Below are 17,461 nucleotides of genomic sequence, written 5' to 3'. Positions count from 1 at the left end.
CCTAGTATTCTGCAGAAACTATTTCGGGTTGAAGATGTGTGAGCTAACATTTGCTTTATGACTATAAGATTGAAAATATATATGTTTATGCTCTGATTTAGAGAGAATATTGGTAAAATCCTCTATGGTAGTGACACTTATTTAAAACCAGGTTAGAACAGGTTAAGATTCATAGTTTAGACCCTTTACTGAATTGGCTTTTTTCTGTGTTGACATAACATTTTAGACACACCTCTGTTTTAACATTTCCTATGTTATATTATAATTACATATTATAATTATCTGCCTTGCCTGTGAGACTTGAGAACAGGAACCACAACAATGTATTTTCATGTACTTGGGTATGGCGTGGCTTTTAGTTGGAGCTTAGTACATCTTTTTAACTCCGGCTATATTTGCATTCCATTAAGTTCATTTACAAGAATCTATTCATTTTTGAGCATCAGTTTATGGAGGAAACCTTAATCCAGGTTGTACAAAGTGTTAAAATTATAAATTAAAAATATTTAAAACTAGATAAGAAAAGTGTGTGTGTGTGTGTGTGTGTGTTTTGAGCGGGACTTATATTGATTAGATTCTTTAGGTACAAATAACAGGAACCAAATGTGAATAATTTAAACAAAATGGGATTTTTTTTTTGAAGAATGTGGGATAGCTCACAACCTCAAAGGAAAGAAACAGGCTTTGAAATTGAGAGAACTAAGGCAGCTTCAGAGATCAGGTAGCTAGAACTAATGGATGGGCACATCAAGACTCTCTGGCTGGGATGAGTTAGTCTATGTCTACTCTGTTCAAGGTTAAAATTTAAGAAAGAGTGAACCTGGCTGGCTCACTGTCTAGGCATGGTGAAATAACTTGACTTTCCAGTGGGGTAGGTCATAGGTCCCCAAAGCAAAGTGCACATTCTTTCCAGAAGAAGAGAAACAACAGATGTCGATATGTTGCGCACTGTAGAAAATTAGAGTACAACAGAAAAACATAAGCTACAAGCAGTTGTAATAACTAACCCTTCATACAGATGGGTCCAGTGGTAATATATGCACTACCCTAGTACAGTATCACAACCAGAATATTGCTTTTGCTACAATCTACTTTGTTTTACTTGTACTGATTTGTGTGTGTGTATGTATGTGCACTTGTGGATGTGTATTTGGCTCTGTGCAGTTTTATCACATGTATAGATGCACGTATCTACTACCAGCCAGAATATAGAACAGGTTCATCAACAAAAGGATCCCTTGTGTTGCCAGTTTCACAGCCACACCTCCCTAGTGCCACCTCCATCCATTCCCCTTAACCCCAACAACCACTAATGTGTTCTATATTTCTGCAATTTTGTCATTTCAAGAATTTTTATTAATGGAATCGTATAAAATATGTAATTATTTGGGATTTTTTTTTCAGTGTAGTTCCCTGTAGATTCATCCAAGTTGTATGTGTCAATATTTCATTCCTTTTTATTGCTGAGTAGTATTCAGTGACATGGCTATACCAGAGCTTATTTAATCATTCACCCATTGAAGGACATCTGAACTGTTCCAGGTTCTTTTTTTTCCAGTTTTTGACTATTACAAATAAAGCTTCTATGAAAATTTGTGTACATGTTTTTGTGTGAACATAAGTTTTCCTTTCTCTGGCATAAATGCCCAGAAGTGCAGTTGTTGGGTTGTGTGGTAAGTGCATGTTAGTTTTAAAGAGATTTTCACATTGTTTTCCAGAGTGATTGTATCATTTTACATTCCCACAAGCATTATGCGAGATCCAGTTTCTCTGAATTTGGAATGTTTCTTGTAAATAGCATATAGTTGGATTGTGGGGTTTTTAAGTCAACTCTGCTAAATCTTTGCCTTTTAATTTGCATATTTACATCATTCATGTTTAAGGTGATTATTGATACAGTTTATGCCTGCCATTTTATTATTTGTTTTCTGTTTGTTTCCTCTGTTTCTTGTTCTACTCTCCTTCTTTTTGAAAAAGATTTTATTTATTTATTTGAGAGAGAACGAGAACTAGAGACAGAGAGAGCATACAGAGGGAGAGGCAGAGAGAGAAGCAGACTCCCCGCTGAGCAGGGAGCCCAATGCAGGGCTCCATCCCGGGACACTGAGATCATGACCTGAGCCAAAGGCAGAGGCTTAACCAACTGAGCCACCCAGGTGCCCCTCTTGTTCTATTTTTCTTTTCTTGCCTTCTCATGTTATTTTTTTAGGATTCCATATTGGTTTATTTATAGTGTGTTTCTTTGTATCTGTGCATAATTTTCTCAGTGTTTGCTCTGGGTATTACAGTGTACATATGTGATTTATCAGTCTGATGGTATGAACATTTTACCATTTTAAGTGAAGTGTGGAAGCCATTCCATTTAGGGTCTTATCACTTAATGTTATAATTTTTGTTTCAATCATCAAGTATTAGTTAGAAATTCATGAGAAGGGTAGTCTCTTGTATGTACCCTTATTTCTAGTCTTCTTCTTTCCTGATGCTCCAGTATCCCTTTTTTTAAATCTTTTTATAAAGATTTTATTTATTTGAGAGAGAGAGAGAGCACGAAAGAGCAGGGGGGAGGGGCAGAGGGAGAGGGACAAGCCAACTCCGTGCTAAGCGTGGAGTGCAAGGTGGGGCTCGAACTCATATCGAGATCACAACCTGAGCCAAGATCAAGAGTTGGTCGCTCAACCAACTGAGCCTCCCAGGCACCCCAACAAATTATTTTTTGAAGTACTTAATGAAATCTGTTGAAGTTTGTTCTCTCTCCAGCTTATTTCTTTTAGAACTATGTAGCTTACATTGACAAGTATTCTATTTTTAGTTTGTTTTCTTCACTGGTACTTCTTTTACCCTGAATAGTGTGTCCTCATATGCAACCCTCTATACCTCTTTAGTTCAGAGACATGTGCTGTTTCAGGAACTTGGCCTAGCCAAGTTATGTTAGCATCCTGATCAGCTGAAATAAAGGCAGTTGATGATACTGTTTTATATGCAGTAGTTACAGAGTGACCTTTCCTAGAAGGATTGTGTTTCTCTCAAAGTCTATATTTTCTTTTTATTATGTGTTTCTCATAAGATTGAAAAGCAGGATGCTTTAGTTAATCAGTAGTGGAAATGGCTATTGGCTAAGATAGGAGTCACGTACTTTATGCATATGATCTATTTAATCTTAAACCCTCTGAAGTCTTTATTTCTTAAAGACATTGAAGCAATGAGAAATTACTTAACGAGTTAGTGGTAAAACTTAAATCTACATCTGTCTGACTGTAAAATATAAGTCCTACTTCTGTTGCCTCACTTTTGAGTGGGATGAGGAGACTGAGTAAGGCTCTTAAAGAACTCTTTTATATTTCTCATTAGGTGAAAAGTTATGGTGTTCTCTGAAGTCCTTCTCTATCGAGAGTTTGTAATTTTCTAATTTAAATATAATTGAACCTTGTTCATGTATTTACTTTAAAATAAAACAGAATCAGTCAAATAAAACAACCATTGGACCATATTTTTTCTTTTTCTTTTTTTCAAGATTTTATTTATTTGACAGAGATCACAAATAGGCAGAGCGGCAGGCAAAGGGAGAGGGAGAAGCAGGCTCCCCGTTGAGCAGAGAGCCCCACATGGGGCTCCATCCCAGGACCCCGGGATCATGCCCTGAGCCGAAGGCAGACACTTAACCAACTGAGCCACCCAGGAGTCCCTGGACCATATTTTTTCTGTTTTTTTTTTTTTTTACCCCTTTGATGAAATGGTTTTGCTCACATCTTATAGGTACTGGACAAAGCATGCTTTTGGAAAAACGGTAGTGGGGGAAAAGGCAATAATGGGAAGATAAAGATGAGAGGATAGAGAGAGAGTACAGACAAATTTTTCAGAGTCTGTGTTTATTTCTGTGACCTCCCTCTCCAGGCTAGTCCTAGATTACTCTTACTTGTTTTGTGCCCTTTCACTACTCTGCTAATCCACACCTGTCATTTTGGGGTCCCCACTGGGCTTCTCCAGAAATGCCTGTTTAAAAATTTCCCGGCACACCCTTTCCCTTTCCAGTGATTCTTTCCCTTTTGTTGCATGGTATGTTTGGGGAGGAAAATAGTCTGAAGAAACTAATTCGTTAACGTATGGATGGGTCAGATGCTATTTTTTAAATTTAAAAACTTACATTATATTTAAGTTACTTCCTTTTTAAAAGTAGATTAGTTGTTACCCAAATGAATTTCTTGTTGGAAGAATTGCTGGTTAACATGACCAAGAGAGAGCAAACAAAAGACTTTAGTGAAAGGGTTTTTAAGAATACAACAATTGCCAGTGAATTAAAAACATACCAAGATTATTTATTAATTTAGTAATTTCTTAACTCCCTATTTTTCAACATAATGGTGCTGTTGAGTTTGGTTTTGTTCTGTGTGGGTAGGCATGCCATAAAAATCAGTTCTTAGTTTTAAAGTTATGTGGTGCTGAATTTTTAGTTTGTATGTGGATAATGATTACATATGTTTCTGAGTTTGTATAGATATATGTATAAGCATATCACGTAAGCAAAAGATTCTTACATGTTTATTATCTTTGTATATTTAAAATTGACCTGAAATAGGGCATTCAAGCATCCATTGGGGAACTAGATGACTCTACATTTCTTGTAACTTTGGAAGTCTGAGCCTGTTATTTAATCCTATTGAAATTCAAGGGATTGAACTTTGAAGGATAAATATAGAATGTGTAATAGTTTAGTCAGAGATAGGGAAGCTGATTAATTGAGTCCTAGTTTTGACAAGCTTGTTCTGTAGGAGGGAATACAGAAAAATGAACAAGAGATTGGGATTAGAGATTAGGCTGGGTAATTTATTGCAAGGGGAAATATCAGTAAGAATAAATAGACTGGTGAAGTCTCTTTAAAGCTTTTTTTATCAATGGCTTGAAATGGACATAATAAATACTGGAGGACATTGGTGAATTTTATTTTTAATTTTAATTTATTTTTTATTTTTTAGAAAGCTTTTCTACCTTTATTTTTTTAATTTATTTTTATTTTTTAAAGATTTTTATTTATTTGTGTGAGAGAGTGTGAGCACAAGCAGGGAGAGTGGCAGGCAGAAGGAGAAGCAGGCTCCCCGCTGAGCAAGGAGCTGGATTTGGGACTCAATCCCAGGACCCTGAGATCATGACCTGAGCCGAAGGCAGGTGCTTAACCGACTGAGCCACCCAGGTGTCCCTATTTTTTATTTTTTTAAAGATTTTATTTATTTATTTGTCAGAAAGAGAGCATAAGCAGGGGGAGTGGCAGGCAGAGGGAGAAGCAGGCTCCCTGCTGAGCAGGGAGCCTGATGTGGGACTGGATCCCAGGACCCTGGGATCATGACCTGAGCCAAAGTTAGATGCTTAACCAACTGAGCCACGCTCAGTGGTTAATTTTAAGGATGGACTGTAAAGTTTATTAAATTTATTAAATTTCTTTTTCTTCTTCTTTTTTTTAAATTTTATTAAATCTCTTGGAGAGGATGCCCATGAGGAGAGAACCAAAAATATGAAAAGGAGTAGAGTTTAGGATTTTATGAAGAGTCTTAACGTACTTGAAGGGCTGTCTTAGAGAATAATCAAAGTGTTAATTTTTTTCCCCCACTCACAAAGATAACTTATTACAAGGTCATTTTGGAAAATTCAAAGTACAGAAAGTCATAGATTTTTTTCACCGTGATAGCCACTGATTCCCAGCAAAAATCAAGACTAAAAATGGATTTACGGGAAGACACACACTTGGCTTAGCTTAAGGAAGAATTTATGAATTATTGGAAATGCTTGAGGCCATAGTTAGCCTCCACCACCTTATATGCTTGTGTGAAAGACTGGATGATGACCTACTGATGATGTTTTAGGAGGAGCTCTAAGCATCTGTAGTAAATGGGCTAGATGACCTGGGAAGCTCCTTGTTGACCTGTGGATTCGTCTGATTCTTACCTGTAGGCGTTGCATAAACTGAAAGTAAGGTAAAGAATGAGTAGGAGTTACAGGATTTTATTTGATCCAGCAAGTATGCTTTTGGGTATATATACAAAGGAATTGAGAGTAGGTACTTGAATAGATCTTTTTACACCAATATTCCTTGCAGCAATAATCACAATAGGCAAAAGAGAAACAACACAGATAGCCACTAATGGATGAATGGATAAAGAAAATGTGGCATGTATATCAGTGAACTATTATTCAGCCTTAAAAAGGAAGGAAATTCTAACATGCTGCAGTATGGATGAACTTCAAAGACACTGTACTAAGTAAAATAAACCAGACCCAAGAAGGGAAATACTGTGATCCCACTTATATGAGTCCTATTTATAGCGGCAAAAAGTAGAAGAGTGGTTGCCACGGGTTGGATGTAGGGGAGAAATAGAGAGATGTTTAATGGGCATAGAGTTTGAGTTTTGCAAGATAAGGGTTCTAGAGCTTGGTTGTATAAACAGTGTGAAGATACTTAAGTGTAAGTAAAGTGTTCACTTAGAAGTTAAAAGTGGTTGAGATGGTCAATTTTATTTTTATAGTTATGTATATAGTTATTTCTGATTGTGTTCAGTTCTTGATAGCAAAATTACAAATATGGTTAAATTTTTTTGTTACTGCACATTTATTTATTTTTAAAGATTTTATTTATTTATTTGAGAGAGAGAGAATGAGAGAGAGCATGAGAGGGAAGAGGGTCAGAGGGAGAAGCAGACTCCCTGCTGAGCAGGGAGCCCGATGTGGGACTCAATCCCAGGACTCCAGGATCATGACCTGAGCCGAAGGCAGTTGCTTAACCAACTGAGCCACCCAGGCGCCCTTGTTACTGCACATTTAAAACTAGCACCAACTTGCCTCATCTCTCTGGTAGGAAGGAAATATCAGTTAATCATAAATTAAGTGATTGTACAGTGTGTGTGCATGCGCTAGGAAATAAAGACATATCATCTGGCTCTGCTCAGTGCCAGTTCCATTATTTTTATTATTAATTCATTTTTTTTTACAGAGAGAGTGTGTGAGGGCACGGCAGCAGGAGGAGGGGCATAGAGACGGGGGGCGAGAGAATCTGGGCATGGAGCCTGACTGGGGGCTCAGTGTTTGATCCAGAGATCATGACCTGAGCCCAAATCAAGAGTTAGACGCTTGGGGCGCCTGGGTGGTTCAGATGGTTGGGCGTCTGCCTTCGGGTCATGATCCTGGGGTCCTGGAATCGAGCCCCGCATCGGGCTCCCTGCTTGGCGGGGAGTCTGCTTCTCCCTCTCCCTCCGCCGCTCCCCCTGCTCATGCTCTCTCTTCTTTCTGTATCTGTGTCTCAAATGAATAAAATCTTTTTTTTTTTAATATTTTTATTTATTTATTTGAGAGAGAGAGAGAATGAGAGAGAGCACGAGAGGGAAGAGAGTCAGAGGGAGAAGCAGATTCCCTGCCGAGCAGGGAGCCCGATGCGGGACTCAATCCGGGGACTCCAGGATCATGACCTGAGCCGAAGGCAGTTGCTTAACCAACTGAGCTACCCAGGCGCCCATGAATAAAATCTTTAAAAAAAAAAAAAGGGAGACGCTTAACCGACTGAGCCACCCAGGCACCTCCTGTTATTTTTGCATTAAATGTAAGAATGTGTACTTACGGAAACCTCTGCTTCCTCTTTTTTTTCTTTAAAGATTTTATTTATTTGACAGAGAGAAAGACAGCCAGAGAGAGGGAACACAAGCAGGGGGAGTGGGAGAGGGAGAAGCAGGCTTCCCACGGAGCAGGGAGCCCGATGCGGGGCTCGATCCCAGGACCCTGGGAACATGACCTGAGCGGAACAGATGCTTAACGACTGAGCCACCCAGGCGCCCCTGCTTCCTCTTATATCACCAACACTTACTACCTTTTGCTTACATGATAGCTCCTCTGTAAATGTTCAGTGAATGAGAAACCAGATTAACTTCTTTTCCACGTTTTTTGTTTTTTTTTTTTGAAAAGCAACTTTATTGGTGCACCTGGGTGGCTCCGTTGATTGAACCACCAACTCTTGATTTCGACTCAGGTCTTGATCCTCAGGGTCATGAGATCAAGCCCTGCGTCAGGCTCCGTGCTCAGCGTGGAGTCTGCTTGAGATTTTCTCTCTCCCTCTCCCTCTGCCGCTACTCCCTCTCATGTTTTCTCTCTTTCTCTAGAATAAATAAAACCTTAAAAAGCAGGGCGCCTGGGTGGCTCAGTTGGTTAAGCGACTGCCTTCAGCTCAGGTCATGATCCTGGAGTTCCAGGATTGAGTCCCGCATCGGGCTCCCTGCTCAGCAGGGTGTCTGCTTCTCCCTCTGACCCTCCCCCCTCTCATGTACTCTCTCTCTCTCTCTCAAATAAATAAATAAAATCTTAAAAAAAAAACTTTAAAAAGCAGAAGCAACTTTATTGAGGTATGGTATACATACTATAAACTTCACCCATTTTAAGTGTAGAATTCAGTGATTTTTAGTAAGTTTACTGGATTGTGCAGCCATCACCATAATCCAGTTTTAGAATATTTCCATTTCCCAGTAAGATCCCTAACACATGTATACAGTTAATACAGGTCCCCACTGCCAGTCCCTAGTCTACTTTTTGTCTGTAGATTGACCATTTCTGGATATTTCGTATAAATGGAATGATATGTGGGTTTTGAGGTTAATCCATATTGTAGCATTTTTCAGTAATTCATACTTTTTCATTGGTCCATGTTTTTTTTGGATAACTTTTCTCATACGGTGCATGCTTTTAGCTTTTTATTTATTTGTTTGACATATAATTTCAGACTAAGAAAGTTGCAAAAGTGGTACAAAGAATTTTTATATAACTTCTACCTGAATTCCCTAAATGTCAACATTTTATACTTTCTCTATCATTCTATCTAATTTGTATTTCTTAAATGTCAGAATAAATTGTAGACTTGATGCCCCATTCACCTTTAAACACTTCACAGTGTGTTTTCAAAGGGAAAGTACATTCTTTTACATAACCGCAATGTACCTCTCAAAATCAGAATACTAACACTGATATAATATTACTACTATATAATCAGCAGATTTTATTCAGATTTGGTAATTCTTCCCCTGATATCCTAATTCAGGCTCACACATTGCCTTTGCATTTAGTTTCCATGTGTCTTTATAGCCTCCTTTAATGCGGTGCCGTTCTTTAATCTTTGTCTTTCATGACCTTGGCATTTTTAAAGATGGCCAGCTCTTTAGTAGTCTGTCCCTCAAATTGGATATGTCTGATGTTTTCTCCCTATTAGATTCGGGTTGTGCTAGAGTAGGCGGGAGCAGAGGGTGTGGGAAAATGATCATGGTCAGGTCACAGTAAAAATTTGATTCTAAGAGCATTATGATGTCATGGATGAATTTTAAGTTTGGCAAGGTGGCATGATCATATTTGTTTTTAAAAGTTTCCTCTGGGGGCGCCTGGGTGGCTCAGTCGGTTAAATGTCTGCCTTCGCCTGAGGTCATGATCCCAGGGTTCTGGGATCAAGTCCTGCATTGGGCTCCCTGCTCAGCAGGGAGCCTGCTTCTCCCTGTCCCTCTACCTGCCTCTTTGCCTACTTGTGCTCTCTCTGTCTGTCAAATAAATAAAATCTTAAAAAAAAAAAAAAGTTTCCCCTGACTTTGGAGTGAAGAATTGATGGGAGTGGAGGTGATTGACTATCACTTGAGACAGGGAACACTGGAACACTATGAGACTGGACTGGAGGAGCAAGTTGTTAGGGTAATGACCACGGTTACTGAATCTCTTCTCTGACTACACTTTATATATATATTATCTGTAATCTGTGCAGTCAAATTACAAAGTAGGTGGTATTACATCCATTTTACAGAGGAGAAAATGAAGATTAAGGGTATTTAAAGTGACTTGCCCATTGCCACTGTCAGATCTGAATTGGGATGGGTTCGTGAATATCTAAATCTGGCTCTTTTTGCTACAAGGTGATATCTCCTTTCCTTAGTTACTATATTTAATGCTTCATCTGAGCAGTGTAATTACAAACCTCAGGTCTGTCAGCCCTCCTCGTCACTGCTAAGTAACCACTTTTCCTGTAAAGGGAACTAAATAAGGTCATTGGCAGTATAACTAAAGTTACTTCTGTTCTTGGGCTTTGTGTATGAAACATCTTACCTGTATTTCCTTACATGAGGTGGATTCAGCATAAAATTACAGCACTGCACTTTTTCCTTTCCTAACCTTCTTCCCCAACTCTGCTGTCTTGAGCATGGGTAAGAAAAATTAGAAGCTGCATTGTCTCATGATAATTCTGTAATCTTTTGAGGTATTGTAGCTTTAGCTGCTTTGGGTGTCAGGACTTCCCTCATACTGTACTGTATTTGACTTTGCCATGGCATTGATCTCCTCAGTACCAGGGTGTTATTGACCATTCAGACGGTACTTATTTCTTGGAGTTACTCAGTTATTTTTATTTCATTATGTAATTCTGGAGTTATTTTCCTTGAAGATCTATTCCTGCCATCTTGGGAAATGTACCCTATTATACTTCTTGCCATTGCTTCATTATTCATAAAAATAAACTCTGCCAGGATTCTGACTTTTTACATTTTCCTGAAACCAAATCTAAAATTTTGTTTTAAATGGTGTAGTGTTCTGGTGGTGTCTGCGTGGCTCAGTTGGTTGAGCATCTGACTCTTGATTTCGGCTCAGGTCATGATCCCAGGATCCTGGGATCGAGCCCCACATCCGGCTCTCTGCTCAGTGGGAAGCCTGCTTCTCTCTCTCCCACTCCCCCTGCTTGTGTTCCCTCTCTCGTTGTCTCTCTCTCTGTCAAATAAATAAATAAAAATCTTCAAAAAAATATATTAAAAAAACCCCAAAAAACAACAGTATAGTGTTTGCATATCTCGTGGGTTATTCCAAACTTACTTCCTTTAAAGGAAAATTATACCCAGATTTGCAAGGAAAGTATTATGATGGTGTTTGAATGATTTTTACCACATCTTTTCACCAGATGTGTGTACCATTTACTTTAATTTCTTGGGTTTTACTTTAAGGAGTTTTTTTGGTTTGGGTTGGGTTGTTTTGTTTTGGTTTTGGTTTGTTTTTGTTTTTTGGGGTTCTAGGTACTAGATCCTAGATCACATTATTTGTTTCTTTCTCTGAGTTAAAGTACTTTATTATTTTTAAAGATTTTCTTCTTTTATTTTAAAGATTTTACTTATTTATTTATTTTACACAGAGACATAGAGAGACAGAGAACACAAGCAGGGGGAGAGGCAGAAGGAGAGGGAGAAGCAGGCTCCCTGCTGAGCAAGGAGCCCAGTGTGGGACTTGGTCCCAGGACCCTGGGACCATGATCTGAGCCAAAGGCAGACACTTAACCGAGTGAGCCACCCAGGCAACTCAAAGATTTTCTTTCTTTCTTTCTTTTTTCTAAAAAATATTTTATTTATTTATTTGACAGAGAGAGACACAGTGAGAGAGGGAACACAAGCAGGGGGAGTGGGAGAGGGAGAAGCAGGCTTCCCGCTGAGCAGGGAGTCCGATGCGGGGCTCAATCCCAGGACCCTGGGATCATGACCTGAGCCGAAGGCAGACGCTTAACGACTGAGCCACCCAGGTGCCCCAAAGATTTTCTTTTTTTAAAGTATCCCTGCATTCAAGATGGGACTCGAACTCACAACCTGGAGATCAAGAGTCGCAGACTCTACTGACTGAGCCAGCCAGGCCACCCCTGAAGTACTTTAAATATACAGAATTGCAGTTTCTATTCCATAATTCTAAAATCCAAAATGCTTGAAAGAAGTTTTTTTCATACATTTGATACCAAACTCGTTTGACAATAGCACTTCTCTTAAACTGACATAAAACTATATATATTATTAGTTTATCCCATTTAGTGTAAATATTTATGTTTCAGTGTATTTGGTTATGGGATGCTGTCCCTAGTCCTCCTGATGGTGTTACATAATAGATGGCATATCATGTTACTTTTCTAAAATTCAAAAGATTTTTATGCCTAAAACATTTGGTCGTAACTGTTGTGGTTCAGGGATTGTGGACCTGTGTCTCTATTTTTAGCACTGATTATGGTGTGCTATGGCTTTGTTCCTTCATCTGTCTTCCCTTTTCTGAGCTAAGAAAGATTTCCTCCTTGGACCTACCCACAGACCCTAGTTTATTGGCCTAAACAGAGTGGCTACTTAATACTGGGATCGAATACCATTCGATGGGGCAAACTTTTACCAGATGGATTATTGAACTACAGATAACATGTCTTTTCACTTGGTCTTATTTTCTTTCTAAGCAGTCTTTTTCATGTTATGCTTCTGTTTTGTTTCTTCTTACTGGAATCTTGGGTTCACTATTTACTAATCTTAACAACCTTATATATGTTAGTTCATTTATAAAAATGGCATAACAATTTTGCCTGCCTCAAAGGATTGTTGTGAGGGCTAAACAGAATGCTTCTTAGAATTTAGCACTTGTTAATGTAGTTGTTATTGATTCGTGCATGTCCTGTTGGTTACTTTACTAACATATGGTCAACCATTCCCATATTGGACTTTGAAGTCATTTTCAGTGCTTTGACATTTTTAACAATGCTGGATATGATCCTTCCATATATGGCCGTAAGTCTTTGTGGCCTTATTTTTGTAGGATAGATAGAAATGGGATTGTTGGATCACTGGGCCCTAATATTTTTCATTTCAGTGGATACTTCCATGTTTCTTCCCTAAGGCAAAATTGAGATGGGGTGGGGAAGGTAGCAGTTTCTGGTTCTGCCAACAGTCTATGAGGAGTACTCATTTGCCCATAACTGTACTAACAATGGATTTTATCAATTCATTTGCTTTTTTGTTTTTTATTTACTTATTTATTTTTAAAGATTATTTATTTGAGAGGGCGCCTGGGTGGCTCAGTTGGTTGGGCGACTGCCTTCGGCTCAGGTCATGATCCTGGAGTCCCGGGATCGAGTCCCGCGTTGGCTCACTGCTCCTGAGCAGTGAGCCTGCTTCTTCCTCTTACCCTCCCCCCTTTCATGTGCTCTCTCTCTTTCTCATTCTCACTCTCTCAAATACATACGTAAATAAAATCTTTAAAAAAAAGATTTATTTGAGAGAGAGCACACATGGTCAGGGAGGGGAGGAGGGGGACAAGAAGACTTTCTGCTGAACAGGGAGTTTGATGTGGGGCTCCATCCCAGGACCCCAAGATCATGACCTAAGCTCAAGTCGGATGCTTAACTGACTGGGCCACCCAGGTGCCCGTGTTTTTTATTTTAAAGTAATTATAGACTCACAGGAAAATGGAAAAATAGTCTCATGCTTATGTCACTCAGCTTCCTCCAGTGGTAACATCATATAACTATAGTACAATATCAAAATCAGGCAATTGATTAACAGTACCATTAACTAAGACTTGGATTCATTTGATGTCTTCCAGTCTGATCAATGGTATCTTGATTTTTTTTTTCTCCTTTGATCACTAATAAGTTTGGGCTTCTCCATGTGTTCCAGTGACCATTTATGTTGCATGTTTTGCGATCATTTATTCTATCCTTTATCCATTTTCTTAAATTGGTTGTTTGTGTTTTCCTAAAAGCAGCTCTCTGGACTCTTCATTGTTTTGTCTGCTATTTTTTTTGCAGTTACTTATTTCAGCTTCGTATACTTTCTATAGTTTGGTTGATCTTGTTTTTTTTTTCCCTACGTAGAGCTTTTTATTTATTTATTTATTTTTAAATATTTTATTTATTTGACAGGGAGAGACACAGCGAGAGAGGGAACACAAGCAGGGGGAGTGGGAGAGGGAGAGGGAGAAGCAGTCTTCCCACTGAGCAGGGAGCCTGATGCAGGGCTCGATCCCAGGACCCTGGGATCATGGCCTGAGCCGGAGGCAGACACGTAACGACTGAGCCACTCAGGCGCCCCTAGAGCTTTTTGTTTTTATTTAGTTAATTTGTTTCTCTTTTGTGGTTCTTAGGTTTTCTCTCTTATTTAGATAGTTTTATCCATCTGGAAGGTTGTATACTATTTTTTTTTTTTAAGATTTTATTTATTTGAGAGAGAGAGCAGAAACAGGGAGGGAGAGAGAGGGGGAGAAACAGACTCCCTGCTGAGCAGGTAGCCCAAGGCAGCTTGATCCCACCACTTTGAGATCGCGACCAGATCGGAAGGCAGACACTTAACCAACTGAGCCACCCAGGCGCCCCCTATTTTCCTTTTAATACCTTCTACTTTTTACTTTTTGGTCTTTAATCCAGTTGGAATGTGTTTTGGGTATACTGTGAGAATTATTTTCCCCAGATGTATAACATGCTGTTCCAGCACTACTTAACATAAACTATTTTATTTGCTACTCTTTTGGGTTGCTTATGACTTAAAAACCTCAGTGATTCCAAAGGTAGGGATGACTCAAGGCATTGCTTGATACAGTGGCAAAAGTAATATTGCTAAAATTATTGCTGTTTTCTTTACTCCCCTCCCTCCCTCCAGTTCAGTGCCTTTTTGGGTGTTGTATTTTTCCCTATAATCCTTACCTAACGCTTCTTTTGTCTGTCCTGTGTGTTGTTTACCCCAGTCCCAGATATTTTCCTCATGGTCACATGATTGAAAGTTTTAGGCATTACTTCCTCTTACTGCTCAGGGGAAGAGAAAGAGTTTCTTTCTGAAGCTTCTCAGCAGAACAAGTTTCTCTTCTTAAATGCCCAAGTAAATAGCTCCTTAGATTGTTGCCCCAGATTGAATCCTTTGTCCATTCCTGAATCTGTCGCTGTGGGAGTGGGGAAGAATGGGGTGCACACAGAAATGCTGATTGGCATTTTCAACCAGGAAATAGGGGTTAACAGTTTGGATTTACACCTGTGATTAATTCTGTCTCAGCCACCTTTATGAGGGTGGGAAAGGGATAATGTTTTATGGGAAATTTTAGATACTGTCTCCAGAAGAGGGTTCAGGTAGATGCCAGGTAGTCAAACCACAGGTGACCAGATCATGACCTTGTCTCCTTCCTACTACACAGATAATACAGAAAGGTACAGAATTGTAGAAAGGTACAGAGCTTGCAGCTTTTACACTTATTATGATCTGTTTCTGTGTTCTGTTTTGTTCTACAACAGGCCAGGGTGTTCATTTGCCTCTTTACCCTGTCCTAGAAACATATTGCCTCAATACTAGTCGCTTAGAGTACATTTTAATATCTTCTTAAGAAGGCTCCCATCATTTTTTCCCCAGAAATTTCTTATATATTTATTTGATATAAACTTTGGGACTCTGACTAGAATTGCGTTATGTGTATTTTTAAGATGGAAATTCCAAATTATATAAAAATATGAGCAGCAGCCTGGAGGCTCTCAATACTTTAACAAAAAAAAAAAAGAAAAACAATTTTTTTTTAATTTTCTTCGTTGCTCTCCTTCTTCTTTACAGTTTTTGACCCTCAACACTTGCACAAGTACCAGAAGAGAATGGACCCATGGTCCTCCTATCCCCCACAGAGAACTCCTATTTTTAAGTATATCCAAGATCCCTAGCAGCCTCTTCTAGTAGGCTTATTTGGGTTATTGAGTGGTACCAGCAGAGAACTGAGAGGGAGAACAGCTGGGAATATGCAAATAAGCTGCCTTATCCCTCAGGTATTAGGAGAGATTTTTTTTTAATTAAGGATGCCACACATCTTCCATTATATTGCTATTTGTTATGTTAGGTACAAAAAGATAGGAAAATGAAATGTGATAACAGAAAGGAAAATAATAAATTTTTTACAGTTTTATGCCTAAAACTCTAGAAATACAGTAAATGTGTATTGAAATTAGTAAACATTTAACCAAGGTGCGACATAGACGATAAATATTCCAAAACCTACTTTATACCTCTTTAAGTGATACCGTGATAGGTCTAAGTACAAGAGACCATTGCATTATACGTGTGTGTGTGTGTGTGTTTATATATATATATATGTATATATACATGGCAAAGTATACATGTTGTATACTTGAAACTAATGTATTATATATGTCAGTTAAATCAATAAAAATATAAAAAAATAAATACAAGAGATGATAGAAATGTATTCATTTCACACCTTAGATTCAGTCTGTTGCAGCAGTGTGCAAGATTTATATATATATATAACACATATATATGTTATATATATATAATATATATATATTTTAAGGAGACTAGTATTTTTATTTGAATCTGTAGGTATGTTCTTTCCTCCCTCTGTTTTACTTCTGGGCCTGTAAAGCTTGTGTTAAATGAAGTCGAGAATGTTTTTGTTTGTTTGTTTTAAATCTCAGCTTTAGTGAGGTATAATTGACAAAATTGTAAGTGAAATACAATATTTACAAAATATATTTGTAAGACTTCTGTGAGGTCTGTGAGGTCCATGTTTTCTTACATGTTAAATATTGGATCAGGATTAAGAAAATGAAAGAATTATCTTTCCTTTAGCTATATGAGGATGAATTTTACATCTGTTTTCTCCATGGAAGCCTCTCCGTAGATTGATAGACTTTTTATAGTTTATAAAATGTGTTTATGTCAAAGGATGTTGCTCAGTTAATTTTATCTTAAGTCAGTGTTACGTAGGATACTCAGACACAAAAACTAATCATTGTGCTCCTCTTGTTCTTTTTTTTTTTTTGCAGTGGGACTTCTCCTCTTGCATGCCTGAATGCAATGCTGCATACAAACTCCCGAGGTGAAGAGGGCATCTTCTATAAGGTTCCAGGTAGAATGGGAGTATATACTTTGAAGGTAAATATTTTTGTTAGGGCAGCATTTATAAGGTAAAAACATGAAGTGATGACATCTAAATGATATTTGTATCATAGAGACAGAACTCTGTTCTTGAAGAACTTATTTTCAGGAAGAGGTAATATGTTCAATTCTGTATCCTGTACATTTTTATACTAATCTGTGGCCATCTGTATGTAGACCAGAGAACTAACTTTATTTTGTATTCTTTATGATAATGCTGTCTTGAAAGGATGAACTGAAAATGACTTCCAGTAACTTTTTAAAGGACCTCAGAACATTTGAGTAATGAGTGTTACCTTGGAGCATATGACTTTGTTATTTAATTCTCCATTACAGTTCAGAGCTGCGACTCTTTTTTTTTTGTAATGGACAACGCCCAAGTTCAGAAGATTGCATTTTCTTGTTTTGTGTTTGCCAGATAGTATAAGAACTGGAATATGGACCCAGGTCTGACTGAATTCCTGAGCTCATGTTCTTTTTACCATAATAGTCTTGCTGATTTCTATGTCTGGCACTGAGAAGACACCTTGACTTATCAGTGTCCCTTCAGTCACAAACAGGAAAACCAACTCAAAGGAGCTTGATTAAAACAGAGAGTTTATTAGTTCATATAACTGTAAATTCTAAGAAAACTCAGCCCGGATCCAGGAGGTCCCATGATGTCATCAGGGATTGATCTCTTTGCTTTCTTTTGGCTTTATTCTCAGGCAGTCTCTCTCCTATCATACATGACTTCACTGTCAACCCCTGCTTGGCAGGCT

General features: G+C 38.3%; 1 protein-coding gene across 4 annotated transcripts in view; it reads left to right on the top strand.

The window, feature by feature from the left end:
• The window catches only part of ASXL2 (ASXL transcriptional regulator 2), a 136,565-nt gene that overhangs the window by 65,598 nt on the left and 53,506 nt on the right, over positions 1–17,461 (top strand). For all 4 annotated transcript variants that reach the window (XM_027621934.2, XM_027621936.2, XM_027621935.2 and 1 more), the window contains one exon: positions 16,589–16,697. In XM_027621934.2, coding sequence (XP_027477735.1) covers positions 16,589–16,697 — 109 coding nt within the window. The remainder of the gene's footprint in view (positions 1–16,588; positions 16,698–17,461) is intronic.

This window comes from Zalophus californianus, chromosome 8 (assembly GCF_009762305.2).
Source record: "Zalophus californianus isolate mZalCal1 chromosome 8, mZalCal1.pri.v2, whole genome shotgun sequence".
In the NCBI taxonomy this organism is placed as follows: domain Eukaryota; kingdom Metazoa; phylum Chordata; class Mammalia; order Carnivora; family Otariidae; genus Zalophus; species Zalophus californianus.
This window is presented reverse-complemented; position numbering and strand designations above follow the sequence as displayed.